This window comes from Fusarium flagelliforme (genome assembly GCF_020744385.1).
Source record: "Fusarium flagelliforme strain FIESC 12 MPI-CAGE-AA-0113 chromosome Unknown B0J16scaffold_3, whole genome shotgun sequence".
In the NCBI taxonomy this organism is placed as follows: Eukaryota; Fungi; Ascomycota; class Sordariomycetes; order Hypocreales; family Nectriaceae; genus Fusarium; species Fusarium flagelliforme.
Window position 1 is genome coordinate 1,925,426 of NW_025763505.1, and position 17,266 is coordinate 1,942,691.

The window sequence follows — 17,266 nt, forward strand, 5'->3', positions numbered from 1 at the left end:
TATTATAAGTGAATTGATCACTAGCTACTTTATATAAAAGCCATGTAGTTCCCTCTCCATGTTTTCCGTTCTTCACATTCCGTGGGAAGATGCTATAAAGCCATAGTTGCATACTAGAAAAGAAGCCAGCCGGTTAACTGCGACTGCAAAATGGGGGTGGGTATCTGTGCTGGGTAAAGGGGGAAGATATGGGCACCGAAGGAGTGCCGAAAGTTGATTTAGCTGTAGCCGCCAACAAAAACAAAGTCGTCGCGCATAGAAAGTTGTGCATGCACCGTATAATACACTCTTGTTAGAGAAAAGTCCGACATTCGTTATCTCAGATTTCTCCATCACCCCAATCAAAGAAGTGTTCTTCGTCAGCAGGGGGAGCGAGGTAGTCATTGCGGTCTGCTCCGAAAGAGCTGTCGAAGTCAGAGCGACCAGAAGCCATCATATCAAGGCCGCGAGGAGCAGGGGGAGCGGTAGGTCGAGGCTTGTGCTCGACATCACCGAAGATGGAGGTCGGGAGTACATTAGTAGACGGGGCGACTGGTGCAGCAGCAGAATAACCGACTGGACCAGTAGAGCCGGCAGGGGCAGCATAACCAGCTTGGCCGGTGATGGCAGGCAGAGGGGTGGGTACCGGCTCTTCGTACGGGGACTCGCTGTCTTGATACTGTGCGGAAGCATCGGCGATGGTAGCAGCGGCCTTCCGGGCAGCTGTGCGAGAAGGAGTGACCCCACGGCCAGTTGTCTTGACTCTCTTTGAAGGAGTGTTGTCCAGCTCGTCCCAGTTCATGTCGTCATCCTCATCCTCATCATCTGAAGCTGAGCGCTTAATAGGATGGATGGGGAGAGCGCTCTTGCGCTTCGAGCCCTTGCCGGAACGAGTTGTCTGAGCACCTCGCGAGGGAGTGGGCTTGGAGGGAGTGTTGGGACCAGCGCCAACGCCAAGATTGAGGCAGCTGGCAACATCGCCGCCGTTGTTAGCAGTTTGGCGAAGAGCCTCAGCGTCCTTCTTGATGGTGCGGAACTGAAACTGAATGCCATCCGCGGTAGACTGGCCAAAGTACTTGGCAATGTCTGTGGAGAAAAGATGTTAGCAAGAGATCGACAAATGGAGGAATCGACAAGGTTGGAAAGCCTACTATTCTTGTCGATGGCTGCCTGGGTGGATGGAAGCAGGTTCTCATCGGTAGATAGGCCTTTCATGTCGCGGCCTTGAGCACGTGCTGTGTGGATGATCTCGACAGAGGCCCGAACTTTTCGAAAACGATGATTCAAGGCATGTTCAGTCATATCAGAGCCATAACAGGCGGCGATTTCTGGGGGAGGAGTGTCAACCCCAGTCACAGTCATGGGCAGAGAAGGGCAGTGGAGGATAGGATGAATAAAGACAGTGAAGAAAGATAGTCTTACCCTTGTAGTTCCACTTGATCTCGGGGTGAGCGGCTACGATGGCACGAACCATGCGAGCCTGTGCCTCGTAGGTCTTGTAGTTGGCTTTGGCGTTTGCCGCGGGGGCCATCTTGAGTGTAGATCTTGAGATGTCGTTAGTATAAGTGTTGAAAGAGGTGGAGAAGAGATGAAGACTGACCTCGGGAGAATTGATTTCCGATATGGTATTTTCTGAATGACTTGAGTCGATACGTAAGCGATGTTGTCTTTTGCTGTGGTCAAGAGGCAGAAGTACTGAATATATATCGAAATGAAAGTGCGAAGCAGAATCAAGTCTCGATTCGAGAAAGAGATGAATGAAAGAAATTGGCGAAAGATAAAGCGAAGAGAGGCGATTGTGATGTAGTGAAAGGAATGAATACTACTGCCCGAGTAGAGAAAGGCAACGAAAAATGAAAAGATATGCGCAGATGTTTGCGCCGAGAAGAGAGTTGTAAGGCGAAGGAAGTGCGAGATGAGAAGTTGAAGAGGATGAAGTGAAGACGAAAGAAAGCGGCAGGTGATATACGTAAGTGAGTGAGTGCGTTGATGATTCACTGCCTAAAAGGGGGGAAGGAGGATGACCACCCTAAGGAGTGAAGAGTTGAGAAAAATATGGAAATTGTGATACTCACCCAAAGAAGTATCACTACTATACTATCTTCACGGAGGATGAATAGTAGTAGTAGCACCTGTCTCTGGTGTGATTGTAGGTTTGTTGCTGGGCGACCAAATATGCAGACGCCAAGGAAGATCAAGGTCGTCGACCGCAGTTTGAAGAATAAAAAAGAAAAAGGAAAAGTGAATGAGGAAATAGTAAATCAAATATGTTTGTCTGATCAATCCTCAGAATAAAAATTCGATGATGATGCGGTCGAATAATTTTGGTATCGATGTTTGTTGACTACCTACCTAGGTACCTACCAGTGCGAGGTCTTGTCTGTATAGTGGGTCTGTCTAGTAATGGATCGATGTCAGTGCAGCGACAGTGTTGCGTGTTGCACCAGACTAGATAGACTCGAGAATCTCGCAGTGACACAGTCATTCAACAATGACAAAGATTGTGACTGGTAGGAGTAATGTTGAGTTTATGAGGTTACAATGGACCTGGGTTAGGGGCCGGACACCAAATTGCCTAAGGATGTGAATCTTTGATAGTGTAAGACAAACTTTCAGAGAACAGCTTGAAATACCAGAGCTATTGTATCCTGTACTCGCATGAAAGTACTGTGTCTGCTACCCCGATCAAACTCCAATTCAACTTTGTTACGGTATACAGTGATGGGGAGATGAATAAATTAAAGTAAAGTGTTATGGTATTATTAGTCTATATTCTATATCATATCATAGATGGCGTTCTTCAAGATGCCCATCTGGCCGCTCAATATACTGTCCAAGTACGTACCCCACTAACAGATCCTAACAGTCGAACGATACCACATGTGGCTGATGGTCGGTCGTGAGACTTTGCCATGTGCCTGTTTCAGAAACAAGCCAAGGCCAACCGGAGCCAGGATCTGAACTTAAGCCAAGACCCGGCAATCGCTCCAAGATTGCGTAAATTGTGGGGGACTTTGACTCAAGCCGAAAGACAAAGACAAGGTGTAGAATTCCTCTTGTATTTTGACAAGTCAATGTTCATCTTTGATTCATAACCGGCGCATTGGACTTGATTAAACCCAAAAGCTGTTCGCATATCACCGACATCTCATCTTCATATGGCTTCTCATTCCACCTCTTTCAAGGATCGCTCTGTTCTCCCTATTCTCAAACAGACTCCTGGCGATTCGTCACCATGGCAGATCGCTATCGACCCGAAGCATAAGATTCGACATCACCGTCATTAGGTCATTCATAATTCAAGTCGACAACTTATTTAACCTCTTCTGCGCCAACAAAAGGAGCGGGTCGTCGCGTAGGGGTGAGGCTTCGGCTGTGGCTTCGCGTTGTCGCCTTGGGTGCCTCCCACTCAACCATAGGGTGCTCCTTAATTTGCGCAGGCTCCTCGGGAGTGTTGTAAAGCAGGTACTGGAAACCAAGGAAAAAGTCGCATGACGCCTGGAACATGCCTGAGATCTTGAAAGACCATGGAATCTCAGACTTTGATGTGAAGAACCAAAACAGCTTCATGGTGTCTCCGCCAATCCACGCGGCCAAGACCGACAGTCGTAGACCCTTGGAAGACTTAGATCGTGCGTTGACCAAGATTTGAGGGATAGGAAGTGTCGCCTCCACACCAAGTCCAATACATCCAATAGCGTTCGCATATACAGCATAGAGACCAGGCATCTGAGAAAGGAGAAGCTCAAGAACAACGAGAGCAGCAGCAAAGTACATGACAGCCTGCCAGTATCTACAGTTTGTTAGTTCAAGGGTGTCCAGATAATGGTTAAGCGGCACCTACCGTCGGGGAGATCGCCATTGCCAGAAGTTATAGGGGCGTTGGAAGCTCATCAAATTGTCGTCGGCACCGGCGAAAGGCAGACCAGCATCGCCGCCCTTGGTGGGTGGGGGAGGTCGGAAGTCAAGAGCGACCTTCAGGAGAGCCACTTGAACGACAATCATCAACAGGGACTGGAGGAGTAGACTCGTATCGTATTGAGCGTGGGGCCAGTAAAATATTCTATATTTGGGGACGCGGGTCAGTCGCAAGCTACAACAATAGCATTGGGCATGGAAAAACAAACCTCAGGAGAGACGCCACAAGCATAATAAGAGGAATATCAAGAGAGAAGCCTGCACTGGTCTTGCTTCGGTACATTGAGACGATCTGGTCGGCATAGGAGAGGACGGGCGACATGACGATAAAAAAGGGGGCCACCCAGGCCGTCAGCTCCATGACCCATCCCATAAATCCTTCTTCCATTGTGCCGTTCTTTTCTCAAGGTCAGGGAGGTCGGGTTGCGCGCAATGAAGCGGTAATATGTGAGGATTCGACGCGATGAGGATCAAGCCGAGGACGATAAGGTTTACGTAGATGATGACGCTTTCGTTCGAACGAGAATATACAAGTAAAGAGCGACACAAAATGGCCAACAACCTACGGCGAAGCGAAGCGATGCAATGCGAATTATGCGGAGGCCAAGGTGATTGATTATAGAAGAATAAAGAGAGGATGAAGGAATTAAAAGTCCAAGTCAGAGGCGCTGAGACGAGTGGGTGGGTGCAAGGGTAAAGGGGAAAAGCCGACTTTACCAAGACATGGAGTCTAACCCGTCTCGTAATTCTGATAGTGGCCGTTCTAGAAGGCATGGTCTTGATTCCTGCCCAATCAGAGCTGGGGCTGCAGTGGACATCGGTCATCCCCGCTGAAGGTCCAGCGTGCAGAAGCTTAGCTAGAGGCTCTGTGAACCCTAGCAAGGAACCAAAGCCCCCAAATTTCGCCCTGTCAATGGGACGAAGCCAGTGCATAGCGGCCCGGGAGGAACAGATGCAACCGGTAGTTCTACGCATAGACCAATGAGAGATTACAAAAATCACATGGGTACTGCATTCAGTGGACCCCGAGTTCCTTTCCAGGATACATGCTCAGACCAGATTGGTTGAGACAAGACACGCGCGTTCGTCTTCCATCCTTCCTAATCCTTCAACATCCGCAAATATCTTGAAGGTCGGTTATAATTAATCCGTAAGATGGAAATATTAATAGTTATGTCCTGACTGACTCCTGGTTCAGCTGTCACACCATCCCTTATCGGTATGACTAGTTAAAGAGGTGCCCGGTCTATTGCTGGTGGAAATTAAGGCGGAGTAATAGTCTATACGATCTAACATCCATTCCTCCGTATCGAGGACGCCTGCTTTAGCCTGTGCTCAATAGACTCCTAAAGGGGAAGATGTATGGCAACAGAAGCCCCACGTGATGACCTACCGTTTGCAGATAGACGGCCTGAGCTTTGGTGCGACGGAAACAAATGCTCGGAGACTGGTCTATGAAGCGTGAATAAAGTGAGCGGATTATTTCGTCACGACAATGACACCTTAAGTAAACACGATACGACTCTCGACAAGGGAACTTCGAACAGAGACAATATTTGAGGACTTATACATCCATGCTTACAGAAGCTCCAGGGCCATGGAAGAAGCAATTCCTCTGGTGGATAACTTTCTGGCGACTCCAAGAGTCTCTGTATAATGTCAAGCAGGAAACCCGCTCAGCAAGGACAAGTTTTATATCAAGAATATCATGTTTTTTTGAGACTTCGCCTACATTATTAAATTGATGAGTTTGCGAAACCGTAAACAACCCTTGCTCTGCTGCTTGTAAAGAATTTCTTATTTAACACTCGTATCAGTAGTCTACGGCAGTTCCTCACCCTTAAACACATATGAGAGGAGTAACTCTCGTAGCTATTATAAAGAAGCATACACCAGTGACAATATCACGATCAACGTTTTACTGTAATTAATTTGCAAATTGAAGAACGAGTGCGTGACTTCTTCAATCCGTCTCTGTCTCTACATATGCGATGTCATAGTGCTTTCGACGAGAAGCACAACCCGACTTCTACTGTAGAGAAGAGACACAAATTGTTACTTTGTGTGAGTGGGAACAGGCCTTTTGTTTGTTATTCTAAAGCTTAAGAGACTCTTGTTTGCCGCCTGCGGAGATGGTTGTCAGTTCTCCTGTTGCAGGTCCCTCGCACTGCAAGAGAGTGTTCACTCCAGGCTGCCTCTCTGCCTACCAAATCACTGCCCACCCTCTTCTTCTCTTTCATCTGCAGCTTCCCCAAACAAAATCTTTGCTACCTTCTACTCTTCATCATATTACAAGATCAAAAATTCCGTCAACGATGAAAGTCACTCCCGAGCTGGCGAGACGAGAGCGTCCTGCTCGGGCGGCTGCCCCTAAAAAGTCTATGATGGACCACGATTCGGAGGATGAGGACCCGCCTGTTGAGCCTTCAGGCTCATCTTCAGTGAAAGTCACCCGCAGTGACAATACGACCTCCATCTCTGAGACTAGTCCTGCCTCTATCACACTCATATCTGCGGTTAGTGATTGCGCTATGGCGACACTCAACCAACCCTCTTCCCCTAAGAAGAGAAGCATGGCCGAAACCAAGAACGACTCTCCTACCAAGAAGCCACGCAAGATAGTGATTAAGAGTAACAAGCTGGCCGGCTATACAGTCACTCCGGCACCTTCGCAGGCGGAGATCTCACCGCAGCCGGCCCCCAACAGCGTCTCCGAGCTGCAGACTATCACCAAATGCGTTGAAATACTACAAAGTCGTATGACAAAGGATAGAACAGAGCTTACCGAGGCCAAAAAGAAGATTGCGTCACTTGAGCAAATGTTGGATGTCAAGGCGGGTGGAGATGGCCTCACCTGTCTTGCAGACGCCGACCACGACCTGCACAAAGAGATCCGCGAGCTCAAGAACCGCATTTCAGAGCTCAAGCACCTTGTTGCTGCTTTGCAGCAGAGGCCCGCTATCCCTACATTCAAATTGATGGATGAAGATGTCGAAACCCACTGGCAAGAGATCGGGTTTGATATTCGCCAATTCGTTGCCCAGATAGTCACCAACAAGCCGCATGGAGTGAAGACACCCTCCGGGGCGAATTTCAAGGATGTTGAATCCTTCAAGAAACACCAAAAGAAGGATATCAGCACAGCCCCTTACCACTTTCAGCATTATATCTGGAAGCGCCTTGTCGAGGACGTATTCCAGGCGGAAAAGGCGACCTGGGGAGGCGATGCAGGTAACGCTTTCCATCGCTATTGTTTGGACGTTTCTGGTATTTTTTATCGACAAGTTGCTTACAGTCTTTGTATACTAATCATTGCTTAGAGACCAACTGCGAAGACATGGAGCAGCTCAGTTTCTTTAAGGCTAGCCAAGCCAATTCACTGTTCAGGTCTTTCAATGACCACAACCGGGAACAGGCGAAGGGCATCGCTCGAGCGATGGCACTAACCCTGGATATCTTTATGGATCCCAATAAAGACAAAGTTGATGCAGAGAAATCTCTGATGAGCATTGTTAAGAAAGCAGTGGTGCTTAACGATAAGTTCTTGCGATCCAGGGCATTCTTCCTTACCAGCTGGATCGTAGAAGACTTCGAGTGGGAGGATCTCGACATCCGTCACCGCGCAGGAAAGCAGGGCGGGGAGATGGAGTTGGACATCCAGATCTCGCCCCGACTTAGGAAGATTGGAAATGCTGACGGACGACGTTTCGACCAGGCCATGGAGATCTGCAAGCCCATGGTGACAGTTATCTACCGATAGGGAGCACCAAAGCGTACGACAGGAAAGTCATGCGAATCATGCCAAGATTGCACCGACTATTTGTGGCAAGGTATCCGGACTGAAAGATTGGGATATGGTCAGGATTTTTGGTATTGTAATGGAACAGAGCCCGTACAGGTGATATGAGAGAACATGCATGCAGTTGAGGGGAGGTCGTGGATGGATATGTCATTGGGTGTTGCCCCTGATTGCACAGCACAATATCAAAGGCATCAAATATGTGAAAGTGCTAGGCTATTAGAGAGAACAAGATACAGCAATACGTGCGTTGATTCTTACATATTCTTGGTGATGTTGCGCTGATGTTGATATGATAAGACGTCGATCGAGAGCTGAGCTTGTAAAGTGGGCCAACATCATGGATGCCTCAGGCTGGAGCGATCCTGGACACCGCCCTGTCAATGGAAGGGTCCAGGCCACCCTGTCTTGGCAGCATCGCATTAACTCGATCTCCAACTGAGCATTGAGGATCAAGCTCTTTTTCCTTGTTCATTTCTGTTATAGAGTACCTAGATGATTCCGCATTGATAACATACAACCAAAAAAAGGTATGCCATCCCCTCCTCTCAAGCAGCTCAACCTTGAACTAATCACAACCCCTCTCCCCAGATCTCATCATGCCTGCTGTTCCTCAAGATGCGCCCGAGTCCGCTGGACAAATCCCCGCGCCCCAAAAGTCAACTCCCACCTTCAACCCCGAAGATGTGACCGTCATCTTCGTCCTTGGTGGCCCCGGTGCCGGTAAGGGTACCCAGTGCTCCAAGCTCGTCTCTGAGCACGGCTTCACCCACCTTTCGGCTGGTGACTTGCTGCGCGCCGAACAAGAGAGACCCGGTTCTCAGTACGGCGACCTCATCAAGGACTACATCCGCAACGGCCTTATCGTCCCCATGGAGGTGACCATTGCTCTTCTCGAGAACGCCATGGCCGCTGTCCTCAAGGAGACAGGTTCGCAGAAAGGACGCTTCCTTATCGACGGTTTCCCTCGCAAGATGGACCAGGCTGTCAAGTTCGAGGAGACTGTCTGCCCCGCCAAGCTCGTTCTCTTCTTCGACTGCCCCGAAGCTGTCATGGAGTCCCGTCTTCTCGAGCGTGGCAAGACCAGTGGCCGCGAGGATGACAACGCCGAGAGTATTCGCAAGCGCTTCCGCACCTTCATCGAGACAAGCATGCCCGTTGTCAACCATTTTGAGGAGGTTGGCAAGGTTCTGAAGCTCGATGCTACCCCTACTCCCGATGAGGTCTACGCCAACACCGAAAAGGCCCTCGCCGAACGGTTGGGTCCCAGCTTCTAAGCAGTAGAGCGGCATAAATCGAAATTGCATTGAGCTTCAGGGGAGCTGTCCTGGAGTCAGATTCCCAAATGTTTAGATAAAAAACCTATTAATATCCATATCGTTAAGCTTACAAAAAGACCAAAACCTCGCGTCTAGAACAGTAATAGAAACCTCATGATTATGCTGTATGAACTCTACTCACTATTTACCGGGCACATTACTTTCCCAACTGACATGGGCATTCCAGCGCCTATGAGAACCACTCTAATTCCAGGTCATCTTTCTCGCTCAGGGGTATATCTAACTATTTATTGCCAAAACCTAACGCCCATATCGTTACTTTCTCAACTTCCGTCGCTTTCCAGTCCTCACAAACTTGCACAATCAGTTGTCGTCATACATCTTCATCAAACCAGCCTTGATATTCGTCATCTGGCTTCTGTGCATCCTTTCGCGATTCTCCAAGGCTGCAACCCGCTCTTGAAGCGTGGCAATTTTCTCGTCTTTGGCCTTGAGGCTTGCCCGGGCGGTATCACGTCCCAATACAATACCTTTAGTTCGGCGTGCGGAGGTGGCCAGAATATTTTGCACCGATGATAGAGTTTTTGGGTCGATTTTTTGACCTCGCAAGACGGTCATGATCTCGTCCGTTACGTCGTAGTTGGTCTCTGGGGGGCTGCTCGTGGGAGGCTCTTGCTGTCTGAATGGTGTCTTGGAGGGCGTAGTATTCGCCGAGAGAGTGGTGGATGACATAGTATCTGTGTAGCGCGAAGGGGTCTCGTAAAAGGAGACCTGTTTCTGTCTCTTAGCCTCGCTGGTGGGAAACAGTGTGCGCGAAACAGAGGGCGTTGGCAGCCCAGAAATAACATCGGCAGAGCGCGAAGTGCTGGGTGTGGTGTATCGCTTCTGAGCCGCCTTCTCGGCACTCTTGTCTGCGATAGCAGCCATTTGACGCTCTTCATCTGACCCTACATCACTGAAGTCTTCATCTGTTTCTTCAAAGACGTCCCGACGTCTCTTAGCTGGTCCGCGGCTTGGAGTCTCAACAACCGCTGCTGCTAGTGAAGATGACTTCGGAGGCCCCGAAGCTTGAGTTCGATTCTTGGCAGACTTTGGCATCGGAGTGTCAGGTTCGGATTCTTCACCAGACTCTGTACTTTCCGCAGAATCTTGGTCGCTCTGGCGCCGGCTGGGTGTGACTTGATAACCATATGCCACAAGAGACTGCTGGGTCATGGTAGGGGGCTCAGACTTGGATTCATCGCCTTTCCTGGATGCCTTCAAGCCGTTTTCGCGAACTATGGCCTCTTCTCTCCAGAGGAAGAAGTTACAGTCATTGCATTTCCAGAAGAGCTTTCCATTATTTGGTCCCGTCTTCCTGACTTCACGAAGTGTAGCCTGCTGGCGTGGCTCGCAATTACCTGAGAACATTAGATATTTGAATGAAGGAATCACAAGGAACTCGCAACTTACACCACCAGTGATTATCGCTGTAACGCCCCTTAGGCATACGCTTCTTCTCTGATCTCGGTGTCTGAGGATTTCGCTGAGTCTTAAACCGTGGTGTTGACGGCATGATGAGTTGTCGTTGACACAGCAACAAATCTTACAGACAGCAGCTATTTACAATAGACAAGTGAGTATCTGGTTGATATGGGCAAATGATGTCAAGAGGAAAGTGTGGACGTTAAAGCGGGAGCTGCCGTTGAGACATGTCTGTTCGTACCTGATGAGCTCATGCGGGGATCCAAGCTGAGGTCAAGCAACCTTAAATGCGAGGGGCTGGTTGGGCGGCTACTGAGATTGGATGGGGATGAATGAAATGGCCCAACCACAATGTTTCATCCCAATTCATAACCGCAACTAGGTACCTTAGTAGGTAATGTTTCTATGAGTACATACCTAGGTAGGCTAGGCCTCAGGGTGTTCGAAGAAATGACCGCTCAAAGCATAAGGGATGAAATAGTTTAGTTATCCTATGCCAGTTTAGACCTACTCTTAGGCAACTTTATTTTAGCAACCTAAGCCTTAGAGGACAATTCTTCTGTTACCTAGTCTACCTGGTAGGAGGTAGGTACATTGTATATGCAGACACACTCTTTGTTAGACACCCAGCCATGGTCATTGAAGAGGACGGCTTTATGCTACCACTAGGGTACCTTGGTTCACCATTCAGAGATTTTCCAGGTTATTCACAATAAACATTCAAGCGGCATAATTAAATGGGTTATGCATCAACAGAACAGCAAAGATAAAAGTCCGTCTTGTCAATGCATAGGCTCGAAGGCAGGCATATAAAGTATGGTACCCATGTTCCTTTCAGATGACTTACACAACCCTGCAACGGAGAACAATTCTTTCCAGGATCCATACATGAACAGCATGGGCTCAAAGTTGTTATCACATTCAAGATCAAATTTATAATCTTATTCTAACGCTAGACACATTCATTGCTTATTGATTGCTGGACAATAATTGTAATGTGGTCACGTGATCGTATCTCTATTCTCACCTGATTTTCCCATGATGCTCTCTCGCCCCATTATCTCATCGCCATTGCTCTTCTTAGCAGACCACCATTGACCGGCTAGACTGTATCCTCTGCTCACAAATCAAATCCGGGTTGGATTCGATTCGAATACATTCATCAGCATAGACGGTTTCACTCGATACCACCTCATGGCTTCACGCATGTCCCTCGTCGCTGGGCGCCTTGCCGCTTCGGCTTCTCGATTCACCTCTCGCACATCACCTATGGCTGTTCAATGCAGTCGTTTTTACTCTTCTCAACCACCAAAGCCTCGCCGCAATGACGAGGTCAAGTTCTGGCCTTTCTTGGTTGTCATTCTTGTGGGGACAGGAGGCTACGTTGCCCTTGTGAACCGTCGTAATGGTGAGTCCAATATCACTCTTTATCCCTTTGCATATGGTTCCATGTCTGGCTGTGGGAACTGAGGTACAAGTGTAACTCACTTCATCGTGCCATGTTCAATATTCTAAGATGAACTTATCGTTACCAATTCAATGCCTGACTTAATGCATAGGACGGATACACAACCCGGATCCTCACAAAAAGTTCACATCATCCTTTTAAATAATACCCACCCCAGTCTAGTGTAAAGATTAGGGTATACAATGTACAATACCAAACACCAAATCTCACAGCAATGGTTCCACACATCAACTTCACAGTGCCCTCATTGTGTTTAACAAGCATTCATTTTAGATTCTATATCTTAGGAAGATGTGCCGTGACACTATCTTCACTTCAATGCTGGGGAGTAGAAGGCCAATATGCTCATGAAACCGGCTACGCCATTCGCAACCCTTCGTTCGCTGGATTTCCTCATGTGCCCAACGATGTATTAACACAAAGCAGGTATAACAATGTCCCCTATTCCCAGAAAAAGCCCCTTCGTTTTGCTTCCCCACGACTGCTCTAGTCTCGTTTTTGATCGTATCCTAGCATTTCCGTTCTTGCGTTTAATCGTCATCTTCCGTTCGCTCTTTAGGCTCTCGAGGCTCGCGGGGTTCACGGGGCTCACGAGGTTCGCGAGGCTCCCGGTTTTGGTTCTGTCGGCGTCGACCACCATCCTGGTTACCGCTCACGCCAGCGTTGGCGATCTTACGCTCCAACTCCTGAATCTCACGCTCCTTCTGGGCCTTGGCGTTGGCCTGCTCCTGGCGCACAACGCCAAGGACGTTCTGCAGAGTTGTCCTCCAGTGATCAACTCGGTTGGCCAACTCCTGGTACTGCTTTTGGCCGAAGACACGGTATGTAACCTTGTGGACAAGGAACTTTTGGCGCTGCTGGGAGAGCTTGCCCTCGACAAGACCGGCACGGATCACGTCAATGGCCCACATCTCGATCTCGTCCTCGGGGATCTGCAGGGCCTTGGTGATCTTGGAGTATTCGATTTCGCGGCTAGGCGTGGAGGCGGCCAAGCTGGAAAATGTCAAAAGACGCATCTTGCGGTGGAGCTTCTCGTGGTCCAGCTTCTCTTTCTCAACCCAACCCTGGTGCTCATCATTGAAATCGTTGTAGTCCTCGAGATCCTGTTCAGCAAAGATATCGAGAAGTTGAGAGTAGACGGGGTGGGAGTCGCTAAGGGCCTGCACGCTGGGAATGCCCCGAAGATCTTGGAAAAGGAAATGGTTGTTGGAGGTGAGAGCCTTCTTAACCGCGCGAAGGGAAAGTCGCTGGGCGTCCTCGGAGGAGATGGCATCGCCGTCGAATGTTCGAAGGGCCTTGACAACGTACTCGTAGGCTTGTCTATTAACAGTTTAGTAAGTGGTACCGCAAAGCGACGATGCGGGCGCGACGCTTTCTGTAACACAATTCCGAAGACGAAAACAGTTCGAATATCGCAAACAGAATCTTGGCAACCCGCATAGGAGGAGACGACTTACTGCTCCTCGCCAGCCTCAAGGGCAACCTCGGCAACCTCCTCATAAATCTTTCGCTGGAAATCGGCGTCTGTTCCCCAGGTAGCGAGCCACTCAGGGAGCTTGTCGAGGTATGTGCGCAGGCTTTCGAACATGGCATGCGACCTCAAGAACTTGAGGATTTCCATAAAGACACGGGCGCGGACGGGGTTGTTGGGTTCGAGCAGGTTAAAGACGGTGGTCAGGGCGTTAAGTGACAGGCCAACACCGTGGACGGGAGAGTTGACAAGAGGCTTGGCGAAAGTGGTGCAGAGGGTTGGCAGGAACTTCTTGGGGTCGGAAGACTGGAGAACCAAATGGGTCATGAGGTTGGAAGCGGCGGTATACTCCTTCTCGGGGACAGTGTTAAGGGCCCCAGATGCAGAGACCAGCTTGGACAGAACCTCCTCGTTGGAAGGGGGCTTCTCTTGGCTTAGGAGCTGCTTGGCATCCTCGGCCTTGAGGTACTCAGCCATCTCGGCGGCGAGATCCTCGAAAGATCCATCAACAAAGACCAGAGTGGGCTGGCCGGCAGTCTTGATATCGGCCATGTTTGCCTGTGACTCCCACGCGGGGGGGGTTTCGATCTAAGATTATCGGTCGCGGTAGTCGTCGAGAATTCTCGTTCCGGCCTCGGAGATGCGGACGAGGAATAGCGAGAGAGGGAAATCAGCGAAGACCGGGGCGGAAAGGACGATCTCGAAGCGTTCGTTTGTAAGGTCGACGAGCGGAATAATGTGAAGTTTCTCGTCCCAGGCGAATAGCCCTCTCTAGTGGGGCCTTAGAACCCCGCCAGATAGGTTTTCTCCAACCTGTGGGCGCTAAGCGATAAGTCACGTGGAGATAAAGAGGTTCTAATGTACCTAAGTTCAGGTATCTCGGCCGACGACTTAGTACTAAGGTACATCTCCAGCTTGTCGGTACCGTCATCTGAGTTTGGATCATTTCCCAGGACTCGTCAATCAAGGAAATAACAGTCAGCATTCAGCTATAGGAACTGCATCTGCACAGAGGGAAAACAGCAAAAGCGAAAGAGCATAGGACTTTTGGTACGCTTTGAATAGTTACTAAATGCTTAGCAGCAACGCTTCCCCGTCATAGTCTCGCCTCGTCCATCCCCCCGAGAGCCATTATGTACTCACAACAAAAGAAGCCAAACAAAACCAGTAACCCATAACATACCCCGATAATCCTTTCTGTACTGTCTCTATCAATATCTCCACGTCGAATAAGCAATAACGACCAAACCCCGAATAACACCGGTATTAAAGCAAATAACTAAACCCATTCATTCGACTCAATCCTCGTAAAAGCCCGACAGTTTATCGCTTGGCCTTGTTTGCCTTGATCTTTTCGCCATTGTCACCTACGGGGTAAATGCTCGAATCATCGTCCGGGAATAGTTCTTGGTCGCCCTTACCTCCCATCTCAATGAATTCGTCTGGCGCTCTTTGAGAGGCAGGATCAGACTCTTTTGAAATGTTTGTGACACGGCCTTTGTTCTTGGAAAAGACCTTGACAGGGTTCTTGTTCTTGCCAGCGTCGAGATGAGCAGTAACCTGAACAGTGTTGAGTGATGACAACAGTGTTCTTTCACGAGCGGGAGCTCTTCTGTTGACTTCGAGGCCTGCTATGCCGCCCACCAAACCGCCAGTACTATCATTAACCGCAGGAGAGCTCTGTGTAAGCCATGGATGTTGCAAGCACTGATCAATTGTGAATCGCTTCTCGGGGTCGACAATCAACATTGAGTCGATCAGGTCAACTATGGAAGTCAGCAGATGCTCATTTTGCTTATAGTGTACTTAAACTTACGAGCTGGGTCTCCAACAGAGTCCCAGTAAGGCGAAGGATAATCGAAACGGCCACTCTTGATCTGCTGAGAAAGTGTGAAAGGGAAGTCGCGCGAATAAAGCTCGTCAGAAAATGGTGGAAAGCCACACAAGCAGATGTAAAGAACGACTCCCAGTGACCAGACGTCTACAGCCTTCGTGTACTTGCGTTGCTTAGAGTCGGCAAGAATTTCTGGGGCGACATAGCTGGGAGTTCCGCATAGTGTGGTTGTGAATGATTCCTCTCCAATGATCTTGGCCAAACCGAAATCTGCAAGTTTGACATGGAGATTCTTATCAACCAACAAAATGTTCTCAGGCTTGATGTCACGGTGCACAATGTTGCGCTCATGCTAGGTAAAAAGTCAGATCAGTGCAGTCCGCGAGGGTCCGGCGTAGGGCGACTTACCAAATACTTTATGCCCTGGAAAAGCTGCACGAACAACTTCCTGGACTCATCTTCACTGAGCTTTTGCTTCATCACGATGTAATTAAAAAGCTCTCCCTCTGGCGCCAACTCGAGAACCAGATACACACGGTCTCGCTCGTTAAAGGTATCCTTCAGGCAGAGGACATTAGGATGGCTAACGCCCATCAAAACGCCGATTTCTTGTTGCAAGCCTTCTGTCTTGGAGCGGTCTTCCACTCCGGGTTGTTTTGTGAAGATTTTGACTGCGAAACGCTGCCCAGAAGTCTTCTCAACGCAAAGATAGACTTCTGCAAAATGACCTTTGCCAAGTTTCTCAAGAAGAGTGTACTGCTGTAGGAATGCACTGGTTTGGCGAGACTGGGGGTAGCGGAAGACAAAGCGCGCCTTACCATGAACTGCGATTTCGTCCTGTTCCGCCAGCTCACGACGTTGGTTCCTTCCTACAATAGCCTCGTTGACGTATGTGCCGTTGCTTGACAAGTCTTCAACAATCGCCACGGTATCATTGCCCTTGTTTTCGGTAAAAAGAAGGCAATGCCTGTTCGACACGATGCCGTCGTTGACAACAATGTCTGGTCATACGTTAGTAACATTAAACTGGCATGCAATCGCTCTATTACTGACCACATTCGGGATGGCGTCCGATCAAATAGCCGCCAGAAGGAGCCCCTTTCTCCTTCTTTTTCTCGAAAGTTTCTTCATCTTTCATGGCCGCCGATTTGCCGTTCTTATCGTTGGTGTGATTCTTGTTCTCATTCTTCGCTGCATCGGCAACTGTGTCTGGCAGAGGACATGCGGTCCGCTTCTTCAGAACGATGGGCTTATCACCGTACTTCGGGTCCAATGGAACAAGGTATCCCCAAACGCCTTCGCGAATCTCATCGTCGATGTCGTCAGAAATGGCAGCGTGGCGATCGACGAACTGGCTCAAAGGCTGTGTATCCTGAGGTGGAGAGGATAGCGCTTGGCTCTGGGAGTTATCTTCAGATTTCTTGGGGGTATTCTCGTCCTGTTTCTTTTCTGGGGGGGTCGCAGTGGGCTCCTTGTTGAGCTCGCTAGATTCATCGGTGAGATGTGTGAGAGGAGACGGGAGGTGTTGTTTGTTAACAACAGGGGTCTTGTCTGGGTCGGCCTCGGGGCGCTCGGTTCTACGAGGCTTCTTGGTCTCTGTCTCATCATCTGGTAGCGAGCCCTAATGGAAGATGGAAGTTAGCGATGGGTGGTGAAGATGAAGCGCGACACGAGACAGATTGACAGGCGCAAAATGAGGGTCCGAGAACCAGACATCTTGACCACGACCAGGTTGAAATGCAACTATTCAGGATATAAGTGAAAGAGTGAGGAAAAGACTAACGCGCTGACGCTTCAATTGGCTCTTCTCTGGTTGCGGAGCCATGGTAGTAGCTATGGCCAGGCAGAGAAGCCAAAGAGTAACAGAGTGTAATAGTTCACGATAAGATAGTACACGTTGTCAAACCGATATTAACGGTAATACTGTTTGGTGGGGTTCGCCGGTAGTTGTGATGCCTTGAATGAAGGGGAAGAAGGAGAAAAAAGGAAGATTATGGACGGGAGGAAGTTGAAGCGAGCAAGGGCGTGAATCGAGCCAGGACCAAGAAGGTAA

At 49.1% G+C, this 17,266-nt stretch overlaps 8 protein-coding genes across 8 annotated transcripts; 3 read left to right on the forward strand and 5 right to left on the reverse strand.

The window, feature by feature from the left end:
* Positions 1 to 17: 17 nt before the first annotated feature.
* On the reverse strand, positions 18 to 1,979 carry B0J16DRAFT_97879 (uncharacterized protein). Its single transcript, XM_046134782.1, has 4 exons — positions 1,580 to 1,979; positions 1,402 to 1,523; positions 1,131 to 1,307; positions 18 to 1,065 (listed from the first exon to the last, which is right to left on the reverse strand). Exons 2-4 carry the CDS (start codon positions 1,508 to 1,510, stop codon positions 320 to 322), a joined length of 1,032 nt encoding a protein of 343 aa, XP_045984530.1. The 5' UTR covers positions 1,511 to 1,523; positions 1,580 to 1,979; the 3' UTR covers positions 18 to 319.
* A 1,203-nt stretch (positions 1,980 to 3,182) lies between these two features.
* Positions 3,183 to 4,597, reverse strand: B0J16DRAFT_97902 (uncharacterized protein). The gene is made up of 3 exons (XM_046134783.1): positions 4,107 to 4,597; positions 3,824 to 4,042; positions 3,183 to 3,772 (listed from the first exon to the last, which is right to left on the reverse strand). The coding sequence occupies exons 1-3, from the start codon at positions 4,283 to 4,285 to the stop codon at positions 3,292 to 3,294; spliced, it is 879 nt and encodes a 292-aa protein (XP_045984531.1). The 5' UTR covers positions 4,286 to 4,597; the 3' UTR covers positions 3,183 to 3,291.
* A 1,432-nt stretch (positions 4,598 to 6,029) lies between these two features.
* Positions 6,030 to 7,973, forward strand: B0J16DRAFT_396751 (uncharacterized protein; the record flags this gene model as incomplete). The annotated part of the gene is made up of 2 exons (XM_046132286.1): positions 6,030 to 7,128; positions 7,218 to 7,973. The coding sequence occupies 2 exons, from the start codon at positions 6,030 to 6,032 to the stop codon at positions 7,655 to 7,657; spliced, it is 1,539 nt and encodes a 512-aa protein (XP_045984532.1). The 3' UTR covers positions 7,658 to 7,973.
* Positions 7,974 to 8,117: 144 nt separating this feature from the next.
* Positions 8,118 to 9,119, forward strand: B0J16DRAFT_337625 (adenylate kinase-domain-containing protein). Its single transcript, XM_046127368.1, has 2 exons — positions 8,118 to 8,226; positions 8,288 to 9,119. Exon 2 carries the CDS (start codon positions 8,296 to 8,298, stop codon positions 8,971 to 8,973), a length of 678 nt encoding a protein of 225 aa, XP_045984533.1. The 5' UTR covers positions 8,118 to 8,226; positions 8,288 to 8,295; the 3' UTR covers positions 8,974 to 9,119.
* On the reverse strand, positions 9,120 to 10,890 carry B0J16DRAFT_337626 (uncharacterized protein). Its single transcript, XM_046127369.1, has 2 exons — positions 10,429 to 10,890; positions 9,120 to 10,376 (listed from the first exon to the last, which is right to left on the reverse strand). Exons 1-2 carry the CDS (start codon positions 10,529 to 10,531, stop codon positions 9,340 to 9,342), a joined length of 1,140 nt encoding a protein of 379 aa, XP_045984534.1. The 5' UTR covers positions 10,532 to 10,890; the 3' UTR covers positions 9,120 to 9,339.
* A 622-nt stretch (positions 10,891 to 11,512) lies between these two features.
* Positions 11,513 to 12,135, forward strand: B0J16DRAFT_337628 (uncharacterized protein). Its single transcript, XM_046127370.1, has 2 exons — positions 11,513 to 11,848; positions 12,000 to 12,135. The coding sequence occupies exons 1-2, from the start codon at positions 11,635 to 11,637 to the stop codon at positions 12,047 to 12,049; spliced, it is 264 nt and encodes an 87-aa protein (XP_045984535.1). The 5' UTR covers positions 11,513 to 11,634; the 3' UTR covers positions 12,050 to 12,135.
* B0J16DRAFT_337630 (uncharacterized protein) lies at positions 12,136 to 14,417 on the reverse strand. Its single transcript, XM_046127371.1, has 2 exons — positions 13,366 to 14,417; positions 12,136 to 13,228 (listed from the first exon to the last, which is right to left on the reverse strand). Exons 1-2 carry the CDS (start codon positions 13,929 to 13,931, stop codon positions 12,439 to 12,441), a joined length of 1,356 nt encoding a protein of 451 aa, XP_045984536.1. The 5' UTR covers positions 13,932 to 14,417; the 3' UTR covers positions 12,136 to 12,438.
* Positions 14,418 to 14,702: 285 nt separating this feature from the next.
* B0J16DRAFT_318281 (kinase-like domain-containing protein) lies at positions 14,703 to 17,038 on the reverse strand (the record flags this gene model as incomplete). Its single annotated transcript, XM_046125436.1, has 5 exons — positions 14,703 to 15,145; positions 15,196 to 15,565; positions 15,622 to 16,214; positions 16,267 to 16,834; positions 16,997 to 17,038. The coding sequence occupies 5 exons, from the start codon at positions 17,036 to 17,038 to the stop codon at positions 14,703 to 14,705; spliced, it is 2,016 nt and encodes a 671-aa protein (XP_045984537.1).
* Positions 17,039 to 17,266: the final 228 nt, after the last annotated feature.